The sequence below is a fragment of the Apteryx mantelli genome, chromosome 26, assembly GCF_036417845.1.
Source record: "Apteryx mantelli isolate bAptMan1 chromosome 26, bAptMan1.hap1, whole genome shotgun sequence".
Classification (NCBI taxonomy): domain Eukaryota; kingdom Metazoa; phylum Chordata; class Aves; order Apterygiformes; family Apterygidae; genus Apteryx; species Apteryx mantelli.
This window is the reverse complement of record NC_090003.1, coordinates 1,638,599-1,659,633: the sequence shown is the minus strand read 5'-3', so window position 1 is coordinate 1,659,633 and position 21,035 is coordinate 1,638,599. Positions and strand designations below refer to the sequence as shown.

At 47.4% G+C, this 21,035-nt stretch overlaps 1 protein-coding gene across 1 annotated transcript in view; it reads left to right on the top strand.

The window, feature by feature from the left end:
• PRDM16 (PR/SET domain 16) overlaps window positions 1-21,035 on the top strand; it is a 219,547-nt gene that overhangs the window by 150,152 nt on the left and 48,360 nt on the right. Inside the window, exon 5 of the mRNA XM_067311277.1 lies at window positions 18,529-18,663. Within this exon, the coding sequence (XP_067167378.1) occupies window positions 18,529-18,663 (135 nt within the window). The remainder of the gene's footprint in view (window positions 1-18,528; window positions 18,664-21,035) is intronic.

Below are 21,035 nucleotides of genomic sequence, written 5' to 3'. Positions count from 1 at the left end.
ATACTGTGCTATTAGATTTTTTTTAAAGGCTGTAGGATTGGGTCTTAATAAACTGTTTCAGCAGCATTTCAAGGCTTGAATAGATGCTTGAACATACTGTGTGGGTATTTTCAAAGGGTATGAAGATAATATTGTCATTTTCTCAGTATGTTTCAATTATTTTGCATGCTAAAGAACTGGTAAAAAATGTGATACGGTGCTTCCTACTTAGCATTACGTTAATACATTTTATTGTAGTTTGAAGAAGGTTTTGAAGTCTTGTTCTATAATCTATGCTTTTTAACTTCAAAATAAGCTCAGAAGGAAACTGCCTCAAAAAACATCTCCATCTGTCAATGAAGAAGACTTTCAGATTATTTGCAGGTGAGCCGCCCAAATACCTGAAGAGTCTTTGAAATTTTTTCCAACAGTATTTCAGTGGTGGAAAAGTGTTCATTTTGAAGAGAGAAGGCCACCCTCACGCTTAGAATGACTGTGAAAGGGTTGACTTGAGAAATAATGTCCTTTTCTATCCTGCTCATACTATTAAAAAATCCTACAGCCTCTTTCCTTGGCATTTTGTTTTCTGTCCTGTCTTGTGTTTGACTGGCATGAGTGAGTTTTGGGGGGGGGGGAGAGGTGCACGTGTTACAGCAGGTGCTCACTTACTGCAGTAATAGTCATGGTATTGAAACCCCAGTAACAAGCAAATTCTGTACGAGAAGCAGACGTTTTCCCTGTGTAAGTAGGAGGAAAAGAGAGCTCCAGATAGGCTGTAGGATCCCTTTTGCTGCCCTGAGATTCCTCACGTACAGTCCTTTATTTTAAGAGCAGAAACGTGTTCCCATACTGTAGCGGGGCCATTTTGGAATGTGAATATTTGTCATCTTTAGCTCTGTCTTCTGGGTGGAAGTCTGGCTTTCTGAGAGTTGGCAAAATTGCTATAAAAGGTAGATGCTACTAACTTTTTTCCTTGCTGTTTGGCTTCAAAACAGTTCATTTTAAAAACAGAGGAAATATTTTCCCATTGGATTAGGAGGTGGATCAAAATGCAAAATGTTGACTTTAGTTCTTTGGCGGTGTCTCTAAGGCTTGAGGAGAGTGCCCACAGAAGAGAGACATTTCTGTGTGGAGGCTGCCGGAATCTCCTTAACTCAAACCTCACTTGCCGAGGCATTGCAAGATATATGGCATGTCAGATGATGGACTGTTTTGAGACCCTCTGCCAGAGAACCAGATGTGTTGGAATTGCCTAAAGAAAGGAGCCTGAGCAGAGGCATCCGTGTGCCGTTCGTTGGACGCTTGCTGTGGCTTTCCGTCTGAGCAGTTACCTTAACAACATCATTCTGCTGAACTATCTTTTGACCCAGAGATGGTATAAGATCTGAGCTGGAGATTTTGAAATGTGGTTTCTCAGCATATTCAAAGGGCAGATGTATCGTTAGAATCAATTCCCAGGAGTATATAATTTCATAAGTAGGTGAATTGGCTCGGGGTAAAGTTCATCCAGATGGCACTTGGGACTATGCAATTTACCCTTGTGATTGGGTTGCAAATGTGTTGTGATAAGATTGCAATTTGTGATGTCAGACAAGATATTTGTTTAGTTTCAGCTGAGGAGAGGTCAAATCATCAAGTTTTAGAACAATATAATTGAATCAGTCTTTCATTAGTTACAATTTTCAAAAGAGCAACAAGTTTTGGCTTGAAGGATCCTAGAGCTTCATTAAAAAAAAGGGGCGGGGGGGGATTTCCACATAAGTGAATGAGATGTTAATATCAAATTTCTCTGAAGGATGCAGATGTCAGAAAGGGAAGGTAATTGTTTTAGGATCCTAGATGGAAGTAAAAGAGCTGTAGATAAGATGCTCAGTGAGCCAGGAATATTGCATGTCGTTTCTCTGGCTAGTGAATAACATAACAAGGCCTTGTCTGGCACTGGGTTTTCTTGTGACTGATATAAGACTGACAAGGGGCAGCAATGAGATAAAGTTGAGCAGTGGAATATTTAGGCTCACTTGGACTACGGCGTTGCTTCGCCTCCCGCTGAAGTGGTGGACCCTCTGAGGCCGGAGCTATTTAAAAGCGTATTGGAAAAATGGCTTGCGAACGTATTGCAGAGAGTAATCCTCTCCTGGCAGGGAGGGGGACCAGATGATCTAACCTATCTAACTGTTATGATTCTATAGCAACACTCAGAACATTTTAGAAACTGAAACACGATCAGCTCGGGGATGTCATGCTGTCTCATAAAGAGCTGTTAATATTAGAGATGCCAAAGTACATGGACAGCTCTAGTCCAGCCTTTTGGCTGCACACCTGCATTGCCAGGACGCACTTCCTGCAGGACCTGTCATAAATGCTGTGTTGTTGCTGCTGGACTGGTAAATAATTTTTGTTATTGACCTGGCACCTTTTGCCGTCAGATGTGCTTAAGTGTGTCTGAACACTTTATGGACTTGCCTTGGATATCAAATTGTGTAGCTCGTAGGAGAATTAGTGAATCCGAGATTCTGATGAAAAGTGAGCACCCTAGGGTTCTTTTCCAGCTTCGGTAATTCTGTTAGAGGGCAAAGTTACTTACAAGTTAGGGTGGGAAAGTCAGGACTTAGGGGCCTGTACTTTGTGTGTAAGTTTGAAGGAAAACCACTTTACTCTTTTATACGCATCTGTTGAGTGAGAATAAAGCTTCCTTGCAGGGAGCTGTCAGAGCTGTTTCCCTTCCGTGAAGGATGTCTGAAGATATCTTCAGATAGGAAGGGACTCCAAAAACTCATTTTCCAGTGCAGAAACAACCCGTTTTGGGCAAAGATGTCCAGCCCTGGTGTCCCAGGTCTTTGTTTCAGTGACACTCGGATCAAGGAGGGTTCAGGCATGGGGATTCCAAGTTGAAGACGTTCTCCTTTAACGCGTAGAGCGTGTGAATGACCTCCATCTCCCTAAGGAGGCAGACCGGTACAGGAGCAGAGTCTCTAGGAGCTGGCAGTGCCCGCTGGCGGCCCGAGGAAGGCGAGCGGCTGCTTGCGATGCCCTGGCCGTCCTTCCCAGCCCGGCTCCGAGCCCCGCGGGGCCTCTGCAGCTCGTGCGGTCGGCGTGGCGCCGTGGCCGGCCGCGCTCCTCCGGCACTGCCCCGCGTGACTCCGAGGGGCGAGATCCGCCTGGCGCGGCCGGCCACAGCGAGGAGCTGCCTGCCGCCCCGCTGCACGGCCCGAGCCGCCACCGGCGCAGGTCGCGTATGGGCCGTCGCAGAGACTAGGTTCTGCCTCTGTGCGGGCAGGTCTCTCGCCGCCTTGTTTGTATGTATTTTTAAAAGAAATCGGTAGGTCGCTTTTGTGCAGGATGCAGCTCAGCAGGGTGGGAGCCGGCGCTGCTGTGGAACGGGTGCACAGCTTCATCGCCTCCTTTTTGCACCTTCTTTTGATAATGTTTTCGGTAAATACCAGCTATAAAGAAATCACACGTCTCAGCCTTATGAGAGGTGAGCAGTGCACTGTAACTACATCAAGAGAAAATTTCTCTCTGCCTTGGTGTGAGATGGCTGCTTTGTTTTCAAAGCCCTTTAAACAGGGCTCTGCTGTTCCTGGTTTTGATCAGCTGCGTGGTTCGGGAGGGAAACCTGTAATATCCTTTCGCTCTCGTTCTCGGTGCCAGCCCGCTTCACAAGCTCCTCTGTTTCACACCTCCGAAAGAGCACGAGAACGTCTGCAGAGCAGTTGCCTTGCTCATTTCTGATCAGAAGGGCTGCGCGGACTCTGCTTCCTCGCGCGCCTGTGGCACCTCTGCGGGGGGACGTTTCCGGCGCAAATGAGCCGCGGTGCAGCCGTGCTCGCAGCGCTGGGGGAGGCACCGCTTCGCTTTGCTTTCAGTCAGCGGCTTCTCCTTGCTTCTGAGCTCTCTTCGGAAAGTGTAAGGTTTGCACCCTTTTGGCCTGTGAATTGAAGCCATTTAAAGCTCGTGTGTGAAAAAATACATACTTCCAGATTAGTATTCCTGGACTCTTTGATTGTCTTTATACATTCTGATGTGGCAGATAGGAAGGGATTATAACCCTCTGTGTTGTATATCTCCTTGCTGGTAAATTTTAGCCCTCATTTAATCTAATTTTTAAGAATACTGAATTTACAGTTGGCAAGATGGACAGATTTATACCTGTGGAAACGGAGTTTCTTGGCATATCAGAGCAGAAGCCCCGCGGTCTTCATGCAGGCTTCGTCCGCGCAGCTGTCCTGAGCGTCTAATCTGACGAGGAGCCGTCGCAGCGAGCGTGCCGGGAAGGCGAGGTGCCCGTGGGCCGCAGGGTTGTCTTCTCCCGGCGTCTCGGCTGCTCTGCACCGTGGCCTTGGCAGCCTTCGTAGCGGGAGGGCCCGGCTCGTCGCAGTCGGCACCTGGCTGTCGCACGGAAGTAGGTGCCCGTCGTGACCCGCTTGCACCTCGTCGGAAGGAGCAGCGAAGGCAGGGTGCTCTTGGGCAGCTGCTCCCGGGCGTGAGGCTGAGCCGTGGGTGAAGGTACAAGCGAGACCAAAGGGTGTTTCTCATTGCACGGATGTGACGGGCGGCAGTTACGTACAGCATGAACCGCGGTGGCCTTTCTAAGCTCTCGAGAGATTCGTCCACCCTGTCGCAGCGTGTTGCTCGTAACCTTCCCTGCCAGTAATTTTGATTCCCTGTAATTTTGATGCCCAGTACTTTTAATTCCCTGCCAGAAAGTTTGATTTGGCCACTGTGATAGACTGCCTAGGCGTTTGAGGTACAAATAGGGCCCTAGCACCAGAACAGGAAGGCAGGACACCTTGATACGTTGAGCTTTAAGAATAATTCTTTTCTCAGTTTTAGAGAGAGCGAGGCACAGACGTCATGTGCATCAAATCTATCACATGATATGGGCTTAATTATCTGGCATCGGTTATGTGAATCTTCCTGTTACTTGAACTTGGGCCATATCTCCCCAAATCTATTAATTAAATTGGAAATACATGTAATTTCAAGAACATCAGCTATCTGAATTCATTCACCTTTCCCTGGGGCGTCTGGATAATTGATGTTATAATTTGTTTCATATATTATTAATGATCAAGTACAGTCTGAGGGCGCGGGGTTTGCAGGGGAAGGGAGAGGAGCTGCCAAGACTGTCAAAGAGCGGTCGGTGTTCTTCCAGGGAAGGCGGCTTGCCGGAGCTCCTAAGACGCTGTTATTTCGCACGGATCTGCTCATGCTAGATCCTTCGGTGGACTTTGCTAAAGCTGCAAAAAGGCTGGTATGTTGTAATTAATATTAGCAGTATGAATGGACATTTGAAGTTATTACTTCAAATGTAGTGCTACTTTTTTGGCCAGTGTGTAAAATGTGGCAAATGGTTTTGGCACTCAGTGCTTCAATAAATCATTCTGAAGAGGTCTACATGCTAGTGGTGTTCCACAACTCCTTTCCCAAAACATTATTAAAATAAAGACGTAGTAATAAGAAATAATTTAAAACAAGCGGCAGTAACCTCCCTAAATAGCAATCTAGCAAAATACCCCAAATACACCTAAAGAAGCAGAGCAGAATTTATTCTTAAGATAGGCTGCATTTTCTTTACAGCACTAGCACCTTCTGTGTGCGAATAAGGGGAAGCAACGGATTTCTTTGGTTTGATTTCTGTTGTAAGAGATGAGGCATGTCTTGCCGTGTCTGGTGTAAAGCCCTGGTTCCTGGAAACAAGTGATGAGGACAGAACCTCAGGTTGCTTAACTGCTGGGGGGGGAGAAACCCCCCAAGGTGAATCAGTTACAGACAGCAGACTTGGAAAACAGAAGGAAACCCAAAAGAACTCAGCAGTAGTTTTTTTATTATCTTGTGAGTTTTAAGACAACCACACGATTTGGGGGCCCCAACTCCTAATTTGCAGTGTTTATGGACAGCAAAAAGAAGCTGTGCTGCATATGTTGCCACGTACCTAAGGATGTGGTAAGCTTGTCCTTAGCGTAGTTAAAAACGATGCATCGTAACTTCAGACGAGAATCATTTGTTTTCAGGCCTAAGCAGCACGTATGCGAGTGCTTCTAAGACCAGACCTCGCTGGCACCGGCATCTCCGCCGTGGCACGCCACCGAGCCTGCCGAGGGCCTGCGCGCTGAGCAGGCAATGACAGAAGCGGGTGGACGGAGTGCTCTGGCTGCTGCGGGCACCTGCCCGTTTCTTCGGCACCTTTGCCCCAGGAAACAGGTACTTGTAGGATGGCATCTACCACTTCCAAAAAGCGTGCGTTGCTGCTCAAGTGGCAAAGTCCCAGAAGCTGATCATCACTGAAAGGCCATCAACAAGCTTGTAGAGCAACGAGGCTAAGTCTTGATGGCTTTCAAATCTGTTTAAAGTAACGTTGAACCAGGAGTTTTGGTCGGTGAGCACTCCAGAGTCGCACTTCCAAACTGGACGGGGGGTGGCAGTTGCTGAGCTCTGTGTCTCCTCTGTGACAGAGCAGCCTGCTGTTCAGGGAGACCTGGGGAGACGGCTTACGTATCGGGTATCGGCAGCGCCTTCAGCTGGACTGTGGGGATTGCTCGCTTTTGAGAAGCAGCAAAGCTCTTTTAGCTGGGCCGCTGGGAAAGAGAGGTCGAAGAGCTGGCTGGGGATAGGTGGCTCAAGGGCCAAGAAGACTCCTGCAGAAACTACCGGCAGAAATCGTTCCGCTCTTGTCACGGGAAGGTTCCGCTCAGCTTCCCTGCCTGCGTATTGCTCCCTTGTGCCAAGAGGGCTGCTCCGGCCCTCCTTCCCCTTGGCCGGTTGGCACGCTTTCGTTAGAAAGAGCCGTTTTAGCACCACGTCTCCCTTCTGAAACAGCAGCGAGCTGATCATAGCCTGAGGCATGCTGAATCTCTGCAGAAGCTGTAAGATGCTAGCGAGAAGTTCACTACTGCTCTACTTGCTGTTTCTGTTCCCTCTTCCTAATTAAAGTGAAATGAAATGTCATAAAATTCTAAATCCTCACCTGCCTGCAAACGCTCTCTGCCATCTCTTTATCAGATCCAGACTGCTCTCTTGACTTCCCGTTTACTTCTCGTCTATTAAGCTTTTAGAACTTCAGCAATTAGTATTTTTAAAATGAGGCAAAATGGAGTATAATACAGAAGCGTGACATCTTGAGCCCTTTGTGTGGGAGGAAGAAAGCTTCAAAGTTTGTGCGTGTGTATATTGCAAAGAATTAGAAATCCCTTTTGCACTTGTGCGTACAACATCTGAGGCAACCCTGTGGTTTGATTCCAGCCTAGTTTTTTACGGTTTACTATTTAATTTAAATCAGTGTGGTATGAATTTCTTTACTAGTGAAAAATGAGCTTTTGTTGAGATCAATGCTTGCCACCATCTTGAAAGTTGTCTTCTGTTTTGACGTTTTTACTTTATGCTTTACTGCATGGTCATTAGATGTCACTGTGCAAGTTTAGCCAATTGTCCTCAAACGGAAAAGGGAGGTAAGGGGGAACACGCGTGGAGAGGAGTAAAAGTGAGGAGGAATTTGTTTCATGCCTCAACAGGAATTATGGCACCTCCTTTGACATACTGTGTATTTCGCTTGTCTTCTGCGTAATAAAGCTACACCTCTAAAGCAGGAGTATAAGCAATAATATATAGAGGATAAGGGAGGCGGAGCAGTTGCTGATTTTTGCCGATAGTTCTTAGCTCCTCTTTATCCCTTTGCACAGAACTTGCTCTGCCGTGTAAGCAATGCGACTTCTGAAACACTCCGGTACAAGCTGCATCAAGCTGCTTTGTAGCAAAGGAAGATGCTTTCAGGGAGATCACTTTGAATGAGCTCCGCAAATGGTTTGCTATGTAATTATTGCTGCTGTTGGTTTCTCCTAAGAGGTTTTGTATTTACAGTCAGCTCTAATGTAAATTCAGCTGGAAGGAATCTGCTGTGCTTGAAAGACGCATCAACGACACTGCAATTTCAAAGACTTTCTATCCTCATGCAAAGCTAACCGATAATGCGAAATACTCACTGGCTGTCTTGTGCTGGTATCTAAGAGAACAGCAGTTAATAACGGGCAGACCTTCAAAAGGTTCTGTTTGATTCAGATACGGACAAGAAATTGCGACTCATTTACAAAGCTTGTGCTTTCCAGACTTCTTTACTTTGGAAACTGAGCAGGACATTTTAGTAGAACAGCCTCATTTCATGTGATTTCTAGTAGTCCTTAGATATGGTGGGAAAAAAGACTGAGAAGCTTATTCTTTTCTCGACAAAAGTATGTCTCGGTAACAGCCTTCCCTGCAGATTGCTGATATTTTTCCTTCAAATCCTTCGTGAAACCACTTAATAGGGTAGCAAAGGCAGCAGATTCAGAAACTCATGTGCTAATGGAAGAGGCGCACTGCAGACATGCCTGGCTTGGGCAGGGGTGAAGACTCAAAAGCATTCACTTCTAAAAATCCTCCACCGGCTGCGGAGGCACCCGGCTGCTCCGCAGCCATTGCGCACGCCCTGCACGACGGATCCCCCCTTTCTCAGGATGCCCCGGTCTCACTGGGTCGCCCCAAACGTGTGGTTCTCCCAGCTCGGTCTCAGTAATGGCCGGTCATGATCGTGCTTGTTTCACAGGGAGAAGTCATTAAAGATTTCTTTTCATGTCCTCTGAGCTTTCCGAATGATTGAACATATTGTGCTCCTGTCGTAGAGCCCTTGTTCCCTATGTGCGCTGAGAATCTGAAAGTACATTCGCAAATATGAATGAACGTAATCTGAGGACATCCCTGAGAATAGTCCCATAACCAGTTTGCAAAGCCAGCAAGTCGGTCACAGATGGATTAAGCTTTCTGATCCTGCAGTCATTCAATAACACTTACGATTTCGCTCATGTGAGAGGTCCCTGAAACCACCAGGATTATTTGCGTGCGCACATCCTGCGGGCATGCGCAAGTGTTTATAAGATGAGGGCCTAAGTAGCTCGCCCAGGGTCATGCAAGAGGTCTAGCGCGCACCCGTAAATTAAAGCGCAGGTAGGGGTTTTACAGGAACCATATTTTCTGCAGTCCACGCTCTCCTCATCACGTGGCATTTTTGGTCTGGATGGGGAGCTGCCTCCAAGCTGTGCTGGAGGACCTACCTTTGGACAAGAAATTTCCTGTATGCAACATAAAGTAGTTTTCACCGAATGTCCTTGGAGCTTTTCCTGTGGCCCTGCGCTAAGGGGGAGCAAGCAAGTTGGGTTTGGCTCGGCTGCTCTTGCCATCAGTTTGCAGTCCTGCGACCTGCTTTTGTCTGACACGTTTCTCATTAACTCTTTGCCAAAGCACCAGGAAGCCTGGTTAATTGCAGGCAGAGTGCTGAATTTATGAGTTCGTCCAGGCTTCGTGTCCACACATTGGCAGAGGTGTTTCTCTGGATGAAATTTTTTTCTCTGCGTTTTGTGGCAAGAATGGACTTTCTGTTTCAGTTACTTCTGAAAGCCGTAAATTGTAGCAGCCCCCCCTTCCCCTTTATTTAAAAGAAACACAACAAAACTTCATGGCAACAGTTTATTGCTCTAAATCAGCTTGTGGGTCATTAAAGCAAAAAGGAAAAAAAAGAAAAAATCTCCCTCTAACTCCTGCCAAATAAAATTCGTACATCAGCCAAACTGTCAAAGGCAGATCCTGCAACTATGGGATGAGAAGGTTTATTACACTTTCAGCTTCTGGGGAGGGATGTTATAGCAACAGGACGCTGGGTCACTGATGGCAAACTCATGGTTGCTTCGTTTCTTCATGCACACTAGGAATCCATTAAGCTAACTGACGACAGATCCCTAGGCATTCCAGCGCTACAGCACACCTCTGCTGAGGCCAAATGTTGGACTCTGCCCATTAAAACGTGAAAGAAACAACCCAACAGAGAGCCCACAAATTAGAGAAGCAGGAAACCTCAAATGATGTGCAAAAAAAATTGTAAATGTTCAAGAGAATTTTTCCATAACTTTTGCTTCGTAACTCAGCATTTCTGATGTTAATAAATTATGAAACAGAGTCTCTGCAAGATCAATGAGCCTTTTGGATTCAAATCCTGAATGCTATTCAGCAGAAAGCAGATGAAGCTGCAAAATGAGTCCTGGAACATGACAACAATTTCCTTTTGGCTGGATAAAGATGAGTCTGAACCACAGCCACAGCCAGCCTTCTAGGTCTGGATCCAAAATTCATGTCTCTGCAACAGGCCAATTTAAAACCTTTTACTCCAAATGAACGTGAAGGTGCATTTGTTTTAACCAAATAGACTGCAGAGGAGAAGGACAGGGACTCTGGACTGGGAAAAGACAGCAAATGGCTCAGCGGGACAAAATCACGGCACTATTATCAGCAGGGAAGGGGGAGTGGAGTTGGGAATGCTTGGAGGAACTGTCGGATTTGAAGACAAAAATGAGGAGAGGTGATTTAGGTTAGCAAATACAAAGTGTAGACTGAACTTGCCATCTGCAGCAGAGGGAAGTAGAAAAAGGATAACATGGTTTTTGACATGTTCAATAAAAAAGAAGCAATGAGAAATCCGTGCTAAGATGTTGGATGGATGGGATAAAATGGAAGAGCGATCGGGGGAGATGAGTCGAAGAGAGTGCTCTCACCTACAGTAAGTAATTTTATGAGGATGCCCACAGGCTGCAATGCAGATGAAAGCCTTGTTTTCCCAACAGATCTGCAAGTTCATATGTCTGTCCCAGATGGCCTGTAGTTAAATTTAGGGAAAAGGTAGGACAAAACACAGACAAATGTGTTCTTGCACTGAGCACAGCTTTGTGGGGCAGTGATACCACAGCCGAGATGTCAGATAACCAAGATGGTAACGTGCCTTGTCCTGAAATGGCCTGGAATAGCAGTAAAAGGTAGTTTTTGACTTGCAAAAATGCTACCAATTACTAATTACAAATTGCTTTTCAACCCCTCTCCCCACACATTTTTTTTACCCCTTCCCTCCTCCCTTCCTTTTTTTCCCCCCCCTTTTCCTCTTCTCTGGTTACTTCTCTCAATGTCTGGGCCCAGTTATCCATCAGATACCTCTCTTTTGCCTCACTGATTTCAAAACTTGCCCGAGTGCAAAGAGCAAGTGGAATTGAAACTACTAAATTTCAACTCCAACAACTCACATTCCTGGTAATTATACATGTGGTTTTCTGTTTTTTCTGTGGCGTCTTTTTTTGCTGTTGATGCTGAATATCTGAGGTCGGCCTAAACCTGTTCAGGAGAAGAGGGATTTCTGCGGGTGAATGGTCTTGTGGTGAAAGCAATAGATTAGTCCTTGGCAGAGACGAGCCTAGTGCTGGTCTCACCTGCGGATTGCCAGTTGTTTTAGCAGATCTGGATACGGCTCTTTTGGGGAGCACGGTCCCAGTCAGGCGGCTGTGGTGACCCGAGCCTTCCCGCAGCCCACTGCAGGGTGAATCCCTCCGTGCTTTCGCCTACTATCTTTAAAGTACCGATAGACAATACTCCCTTCCTGTGTCTCCCTTTTCTTTTTGCGTTTGGAGTTCTTCGGTGAATCACTTGCCTCTTAGTGCTGGCCGTGCTTCTTCTGAAAAACATAAGCAAAACAAATCATTTCTGTGCATTACAGAAACAAGACTTAATAGAAATTCTTTGTTGTTATTGGCAATGACTTGTAAATGGTTTAAGGAAATTTCTGATTTTCTTCTGATCTAAACTGGAAGAAGATGCAGTAAAAAATTTCAGCCTTTGTTTTTCTGCAGTTTTTTAAGGGGAGAGAAGAGGGACTTAGAAGATTACTCTGTGTGCGTATGCTTGACAGAGGAAAAAATACACGTCGCGCTTGTGCTTTGTGATTACTATTGGATTTTTCAGTATTTTTAAAACTGTGATGTGACTTTCATATAGACCATCAGAAAAGAGCGTGGGTGCGTAACCTTGATCTCATTAGAGGTGATAACTGCAGAGCTGGATTCACTCAAGAATGCCTCCACTCTGTAGCTGGTGCTGCAGCGCTTGGTTTGCTCAGTTGGTTATACATGCTGTGTCTCCGCAAGTCTGAGAAAAATCATCCCTTTCAGACAACTTGACCCTTTGTTAGGCAAATAGAAAAGCATTCATAGTAAATGAACATTTACGGTGAAAACACTCTCTTTGCCAGCCTTGGAGAGATCACCTTTATTTCTCACTTCAGCTCGAGGGGAAAGTCAAATACTGCATGTTTGCAAATACTGGCATTTTTATGCAACAATTGTCATCTAAAGGCCAAATTTATAAGATTAACCTGTGTTCTTGTAGATAGTATTTTGCTTTTATTTTTGTACCAAGGGACTAGTGAATACTTCACTGCCAGGGACGGAGTAGTTAAACCTGCATCTACTACTGTCTTCCTTCCCTTGCTGCTGATCATGGGCACACAGTAAAAAACACTATTGTTAATCAGACGAAAAAGCGTTCCTTGAAAATTAGAAAGTTAGATGTCTAGACTTAAAATGCTTTACCCTGGGTAAAGCTGAAGACTGGCCGTTCTGAACAACTTTGTTGATCTGTTCCATGTCATTGCATCCTGTTGTGATTGCTTTTTACGCATCCCTGAAGAATGTTCCTCTCTCTGAACTAGCAGGCTAGTGACACCGCGGCACATGGAAGAAACGAATGTTGGGGTCGGGTCTCCTGGCTATGCGTGAAAAGGCAGCGCGCTTAAAAAGTGCAGTTCTACGTGAGTTCTGCCTCTGCTACACGTAGCGCTCGCCCCAGGCTGGCGGAGGAAGCCTTGCCTCTCCGGCCGGAAGGCACGACGTTCAGGAGCGTTAGTCGTCTGACAGAGCTGTCCCTGGCGTCAGGACCCTTCGTGTCTGGTGCAGTTTGAATGCAAAGGAAAAGGCGTCTTTCAGGGAAGACCCAGGTTGAGAACTTGATCCTACACGAGGAGTCTTGACTCCTCCTTCAGTGGCTTAACTACCCGCTCAGTATTTCCTGTCCGTGCATGCCGCTAGACGGTGATGCTTCCACGCTACAGGGAAGCGACGCGTGACTGGTACTGCTCCTTTTCTGCAGTGTTTCCTGATTCCTCATCGGTTGTGAAGTTCGTCACAGAATTGCTCAGCTCCGTGCAGATGCTCCATTGCACACTGCGCTACCCCATCACCGTCTCAGGGTTTTTCCATGTGCTCAAAAGCGATTACATTTTTTCAGCTTGAACTGTAGCCTTTTATCAGTGAACTGCCTGCATGCTTGCAGCCCATTGCAATTGCAAAGTAAAAATGTGTTAGCAAAAACGTAGGAAATTGCCTATGAAAAACAAATGCCTTTTACTAATACATGTAATGGGGCAGGAGAACTCGCTCACTTTGCTGTGGTTCAGCTGGCAAGTGGTAACTTACTGCCATTCAACAATTGTAGGGCTTGTAATAATCTGTCCACTGTCTTCTACTTCTGCAACAGCTATTTTGTTTTCCAGCTGTTCTAATTTCAAAGGTTCCTTGTTGAAAACAAGAAAAGCATATCATACAGTACGGAATAGTAATATGCAAAATACAGTTCAGTGGCAATGCTGGCTTTGGCTCATCATATTTTATTTTATTTATGGAGCAGAGTGAGTGTGTGTGAAAAACAGGGGCTTAAGTTCCCAGGGTTTCATGCAAACTTTTTTTCTCATTATGATTTGTGAGATTTCACACCCTCAGTTTGGGTTTTAAAGTTCCATTCAGATAAAACCACTGAGTTTCAGGTGATTTCTAGCTAAGAGAGGGCCTCCTCCTGAAGCAGAGCTGTCAAGCTTTGTGCAGGGGCCTTGCAAAACAGTTGGTGCATTTGCACTGAATTCTGGGTTTTGCCAGAACTATCTGAAGTGTCTTCAACCAAACCAGTCCAGAATATGGAAGAGAGCCTGTAGGATAGGGTAGACTGATTTTGCAGTCTTGCAATTTGCCATCTTGTTTTCCTAGACTGACCTAATTTCACTAATTGCTGCTCTAACCTACAGCCTAAATTGTGTGTACTGGGAGGTTAGTGGAGTGCTGCTACAGGCTACCCAAACTATTCAGTGTCTTCAAATCAGCAGCTGAACATCGATGATTCATCTCAGTTTTGTTATCCAAACTATTTCCATAGGTGCTGATATCACTTATTTTCTCTCTACATGGGTCTCACCCCCTAAGATGATGGTTTGGCTATTTAACTTCTTTAGCTCATTTGGGATCAGTAGGGCCAGGACAAGTGCTTTAATCTTAACAACAGTGAACAGCTTTAGTCAACCTCCACGTTCCTAGAGGTTCCCTGAGATAAAACACAGGTCGCTATTATTTTAGCTTGAGTAAACTCAGTAAAATTGTTGAATCCACATTAAGAACATGTCTCTCTCCTTTTTTTCTTGCAAAGTCTGAGTGATGTTAGACTGGCTTCCTCTGATACTGCTGCCTTTTATCAGGCATTTAAAATTATGAGTAGAGCTGAAGGGGAGATAAACAAGGGCAGCAAGAAAGTACTGCGAGGTATTGAGAAAGTGTCTGGCTGGGGAAGAGCAGGGACTTGTGTGGTCCACCTCCTCTTTGAATCACTGAAGAAGGGCAGGATCATAATAAATTCAACGTATCCTGGTGGTTCTTTCAAAAACTTCGAGTCCCTGAACAAATGCAACCAGTTTTGAGGATAGTATCTGCAGTAAAAACGAACAAGCAATGAAGCGCTTTCCCAAGCCCTTTGTATGTGATACGTGTGTTCAGTTTGATTCTTAGCTATTTTTAACGTGTGACATTAATTGGTGTGTTCCTGGCTAGGTTTTCACGTTATCCTTTTCTTTGGCATGTAACCTAACCTTGGCAGTCCTGGTACCTTCTGCCATGTTCTGGTAGATGGAGGAGTAACTACGACTCTGCAGTTTTACGTGTTCACTGGGGAAGCCGCGGTATGGTTGGACCCAAATCTGTAGCTGTTCTTCCCTGATGTGGCCCTCACCACGTGAGTTCACACCTGTGCAACCTCAGGGCCCCTCTACTGCGGTTCAGGGTAGGGGTGTCACACTTTTTGAAGGCTATTGAGAAGCTTTAGTTAGTGCAAAATGCAGCAGCTCATCTTTTGAACGTGGAGAGCTGGAAACCCCAGTGCGTGTTGCTCTGGAATCGTTAGCTCATGCTGCTGGGTTCGGCTCTTGGTTGCCTTCAGTAGCGCTTTTTCGAGGTCTGAGACTCAGCTGGATAAGGGAACTCCTGTATTCCCTCATTCCTTTCCCCTTCAGAAAGGGGCCTGTGTCCGCTGTGGGAGGCTCCTGCGAAGCTCTCCTGTGCGCCCAGGAGTGGAGCTGCCCCCAGACGAGAGCAGAGGAGGGAGCTGAGAGGGAATCAGCACTGGAAATCAGGAGAGGCTCCGGGCACGGTAGACGAGGCGGTTGGGAGAGGGGGAGAAAAGCAGGGAAGGGCTGGGGGAGAGCTGCTGAGCAGAGGAGCAGTGCGATGGGGTGTGACGGACGCAGCGGGGACTGAAAGGCAGGGGCAGAGCGGGCCCGAGCTTTGCACGCGCGGGACGCCTTCTGCTCGGTGCCTGGGACAGCGGAGGGGAGGAGGGAGCGGGGAGGCGTCGCACGAGGAACTGGGAACCGAGGCTTGGCTTGGCAAGGAAACAAGCCCTGGGAATAGGAGAGGGGAGGTTTGCAAGCTCAGGAGCATGCGTTGGGTCAAGGCGGGGAAGAGATACTAGGATTGATGAGCAAGGAGCTTGGGATTTGGAGAAAAAATATCTGAGTATTGGAAGTTAGGACTGTCTGGCAAAAAGCTGGAGACTAGGATTCAGAGCCAGGGCTGGATAGCTTGCAGTGAACTAGGTGGAGCGGGGTGAAGTTTGAGGAGGCAGGCAAAAGATTTGTGTATGCTCGCCTGCAGTCCTCTTGCGTGCCTGAATGTATGTTGTTTACCCTTTCCACCACCCCAAAGTCTTTTTGCAGCTCAGTGGCCAAGAGCCTGAGCACTACTGCGAGGAGGGAGACCCGGCGCTGCTCTCGCTCGCGCGGCCGCTGCTCGTGCCGTGTCCGGGGCGCTCTGCCCGGGTGAGCCAGTGCACGCTGCGCAGGAGCGCCAGGAGGGATGGCCGCTGGTCTGGTTTGCTTTGCAAAACCAAACGAAAAACCGAGAGTTTGATCAAATAAAGTAGAAGTTGCTTGCATAATATTGCTGAGGCTGCCTGTATAAAATGCATTGCAGTGCAATTTTTGCTTTGTGAATTACAGGTTGTTTTGAACAGGGGATCGCTGCTTCCTTTACCGAACGTGAGTGGATGGACGGATCTGCTCTGGAAAGGAACTGGGGCAGTGTGGCAAAGCACACTGCCTGCGCGGCTCCCGTTCCACTCGTTCGGGAAGCCAGAACCTCTGGGACGAGCAAGATAGGGTTTTTTCAGAGAGGAAGGCTGGTGTTTCAGGGCCAAGGCAGTTGAATCGCAAGCTAAGCTCAATCACAGCTTCTGCTGCTGCGTTCTGAGGAGGTCGTTTAAACCAGACTTGCCGGAAGCGGGGCTGCACGCGATCGGCAGCGCGGCTGGGTGCGTCCCGCCACGGCCGGGACATGCCTGGAGCGCGGCGTGGGAGAGGACCTGCGAAGCCGGGGTGGAGGCAGCTCGTGAGGAGCGCGCAGGGGTACCTGCCTGCTCAGGGTTGTCTCCTGTCTTATTTCTTCAGCTGTAAAATGAGATTAGTAACAGCCCCTCGTGAGCGTGTTATGAAAATAAGCGTGGTGGCTGGGAGGTGCTCCGGTGCCGTCGCGAGGCCTACGACAGGACCGACAGGTACGCGTTAGATAAAGCCTCGCATCGCTCTCCGGAAGGCAGGGAGGAAGCAAAGGCCCTCGTAAGCGCTCGTTAGACGTGCGCGGGCTGGCGCTGGTGCGTGGTCCTGCCGTCGCAGCGCATGCAGCCCGTGGCCGTCCAGGCGCTCGCCTTGGCGGCGTGCCGTCCGCGCGGGCCCAGCTGCGCGCGCTCTTCCAGAGCAGCCTCCGACCTTCCGCGCCGTCTGGTTGGCGAAGACAGCGCAGCCCGTTCAGCTCCGTCTACGGAAACGCGGCTGGCAAGCAGGAGTGAGGGGCTTCCCCACCCGGGCGTTAGCAAAACCGGGCCCGGGGAGGGCTGTTTCCCTCGCTTACTGTGTCCCCTGCAGGCACGTGTTCTGGGGGAACGCGCAGGGCTTTGCTGAAGCCACGGTTTTGATTAGGACGGAATAAGCCGGTGCTAATTACCTGATTTTCCCTTCGTCCGTTTTAATACGCGTAGCTTGAGAAAACGCAGCCAGCGCCCGACGCGAGGGAGCGGGGGACGCCGCAGGGAGGCCGGCGCTGCCGGGGCGGGAGGCCGGCGGGCGCTGGTGTCGGGCGAGCGGGAGCCGGCCGGGCCGCGGCGCGGGGCGAGAGCCGACAGCCGCGCTCAGGGATGCCTCGCGCTGACCCGAGGGCCGAGCTGTTGCTGTCATCGCTTGGTTTCGTTTTCCCTTTCCTTTGTTCCTGCCTCTTCCTCTTTCTCCCTCTTGAAATAGGTGGGAAAGTATTATCGTATCCCATGAGATTCTGAGAGAATTAATTGCTTGTAAAAGCGTGTTAAGAGCTTTTGATGACTGAAGTGATTTGCAGTGACACAGGGCCTGGTGGGGGCAGAGGGAAACCTAAGTCCAAAGCAAAACGGAGGTCCTGCGGCGAGGAAGGGCCGCTCGCGAGCTGGATCCGGTCTTGCCATATGAGCCTCTCTGAGGGCTTTCCCTCGTTTCGGTGGTGCTCCCTATAATTTCATAAGTACGCTTTTTGAGCGAGTTGCGAAGTGGATCGTCGTGAACCTTGGTATGGGACGCTGGGCATCTTTTCTGCGTCCGTATTGTTAAAGTTACTTTGATGCTGTAAGAAAGAAAAAGTCCTAAGTCTCTTCCTCGTAAAAGGAGGGGAGAGATTTAGTCCACAGCCCTTGAATTAACCTTTTTTCACACCTGGACTTTTAAGTATTTGTGAGGGTTTTTCATTGGGAAGGGTGCGTCCTTTACACGCTAGCCAAATTTTACCTCACTTTCAACCACACAGGTCGTCTAGTATTGCTGAATTTCTGCAGTGTTGTAGTTACGTAAATGAAGGTATCATTGGTTGCGGCATTTTTTTAAATACAATTTCATGACATTATGGAAAGTGACCCGTTTTGAAACTTTCACTGAAAAAAATGATTTTTTAAAGTTTATAATAAAAAATGTTTATACATCAAAGGGTAAAACATAATACGAAGATGGAGCAGTTTAAGCGCCTTGTGATTAAAACGAACACAGTTGAGAGAAGTTGATCTATTCCGATCATTGAAGCTGATGTGGATATTGGCACTGTGCTTTTGTCTCCGTAACAATGCCAATCCTGAGCCTGTTACTCACAGAGAGCTCTGGTTTACGTCCGTGGGGATTCTTCCGACCGGGGAATTTCTGATTAGCCCTTAAGAGCTGATTTTAATCTAGTCATATGTCTTTATTTATTATACATACCATCAAGCTTTCTCCTTCTTTGTGTTTCTTGTTTGGAATCCTGCATTGTAAATAATTCTCCTTTCTTTCTTCTTTCTGTGTCTATCATTTGGCATCAGATGACCCATTTTCCACCTCCTCTCCTTCTACAGATTGCTGATGACCTGGGAAATGAGAAATTCTGTGTTGATGCTAGCCAGAGTGGAGCTGGGAACTGGCTGAAATACATCCGTGTGGCCTGTTCCTGTGATGAGCAGAACCTAGCTGTGTGTCACGTTAATGACCAGGTAACGATTTTGGCAATTATCAGGTTGCTGTGTTCACCTCACCCCTTCAAGGGATACTAGGGTGGGCTGTTCAGAGAAAAGCTAAAACATCCCAGGGAAAATTCAGGTGATATAACGCCCGAGATGATTGAGATTGGAGACCTGTCCTTTACTTGCTGCTTTAACTCCCTCTCATCTGGGAGTTAAACCAGAAACGTGGTGGAATCTCGTCTTTCCCATGAAGTTCTTAGAGCTAGAGCCACATAGAAAGGCTGCCGCTGTAGTGCTGTCGCTTTTACACTCTTGAGGCTAATGGATGGGTTCAGGCTTCACTTGGCTGCCGAAGGAATATGGCTGGATTACTTCGGTTGCTGTCTGAGGAGGAGGGAATGGGATATTAATGCGCAGTAAACTGTATGTTTACAAAGCACTAACTTTTCTATCCTGGAAGACCTTCACGTGAAGGACCCCAATTCTCTTTGCAAGTGGAGTAAGTCGCTTCATATTTTTGTACACTAATGAAGTTCATGTGGAAAATTGGTGCAGATAGGTGGAGTTCTGCAGACCTCCACAAGACCTGGTCGCCCATTGACTCCCCCTTGCAGACCATCCCCTTGAGAAAACAGCAGGTGAAATGATGCAAAGTGTTAGGTAAGCTGTGATGTAGGTTAACTGTTCCTGGACCAGGTCTGTCTCTAATAAGGGCCAGTGAAATGTAACCGGTAGCCACAGCGATTTTGAGATGTGCTATTTCTCCTGCCGGTAGCTGCAGCACTCACCGTTGACTCTTCCCTTTCCCTGATGCTCTTCACTTGGAGGCAGGGTTATCAGCTTTGCGTGTGCAAGCCAAGGAGCTGGCATGCACTTTTCTTTGTATTCTCACGGCAGAAAGGATCTAATTATGAGCAATGGAATATCTAAGTCATTCTGGAAACCACAGCAGAGGGTAATAAGTCCCAGCCTAGAGTTATGCTAGGTATTTTGTCTGCAGTTTAGCTGGATATGTATCATAGCAGCACTGGATGAAAGTGGCCGAGGGGGACATCCGTTCAGCAGCTCTGCTGCTGGTGTAAATAAGATGATTCTTCTAAAACCCCTGGCATCCTGGGATCTGCTAGCCCTTGACCCCTCCTGTGGTGGGGGAAGATTGTGTGAAGCGTTGACAGTTGGCGTGAAACATAGATTCTGTTAATAAAGCAAAAATGAGACAAATGGAGAGCCGTGTCGGTCTTCCGGTGCCATCAAAACTGGAGAAGGTTTATGCTACGAGTTGACAGTAGTGGATAGACAGCCTGATCCCAAGCTGCCAGCTCAGTTTTTGTCTATATTTAAGAAGGGCCTGAGGGTGGGGGGTGGTTTGGGAGGCTGCTGAGAAAAATCAGTAAAACCCGAATAGGCATATTATAGAAATGCCAGTCGGCAGATGTGGGTGTGTGGGAGAGGTATTACATGGAATTAATATGATTATGATAACGTTCGTCCAACAGACTCAGTAACCTTTCCCCTCTATGCAGATGATAGGGTATTGCAAGGATTAATTAGCTAATGTTTGTAAAGTTCTTTGAAGCTTAAAACCAAAAATGGATTCAAGATGAGCAATCCAAGTTGGGAGTTTCACAAACCTCAAATTGAGTACAGTTCGAATTCGAGTTACTAGTTCGGGCCTAACTTTAATGAGAAATGCTGTCTTAATGTTACTACCAGCTAGCAAACAGGGGGCATATCTGAATAAACAAAAGAGTGAGCTGAGGGTGGAAAAATGTATTTCTAACAAAAGCATTCCAAAAATTTGTAGCTGACCTGAAAGTCAGAGTGAATCTGAAGTAAGCCAACACATGTAAAATGAGAAGAGCTCAGGTTGCGCCAAAACATGAGTCCATTTTGTAAACTTCTTTGTTCCTGTTTTAAAAAGCTTTTAAATAACTTAACTTTGGCTGCAGAAAAATTACAAGGATATCTCAAGTGTTCGAGACTGTAGCAATCTAGAAGAGCTTGAGGCAGAAACCTCTAAACTTCAAACCGCTTAGTTCCGGTGACCTGCTGGTTGCTTCAGCGCCCGCTCGCCGCTGCTCACGGGCGCGCTTGCACCGAGCAGGTTATCATCAGCTCCTTGTTGTGTACCGTGCGCCGCTCCGCGCGGGGGGTGACGCGCGCACGGCCGGCCTCCATGTCGCAGTCTCGCGGAGTGACGGGGAAGTATCGTAGGGGCCATTGCATTTCCCCTTACCTCTTCCTTGGATCTCTACCGTCCCTCATTCTGCGCAGAAAACACGGTTTGCCGGCAGCCTGCGAAGGGCCTGACTCGCTTGGTGTGCGTCCTGCAGCGTGTCTGAGCACAAGCTGTTAGACTAAGCGGTACCTTTTCGGACTCCCAGAAGATTTAACAAAACCGG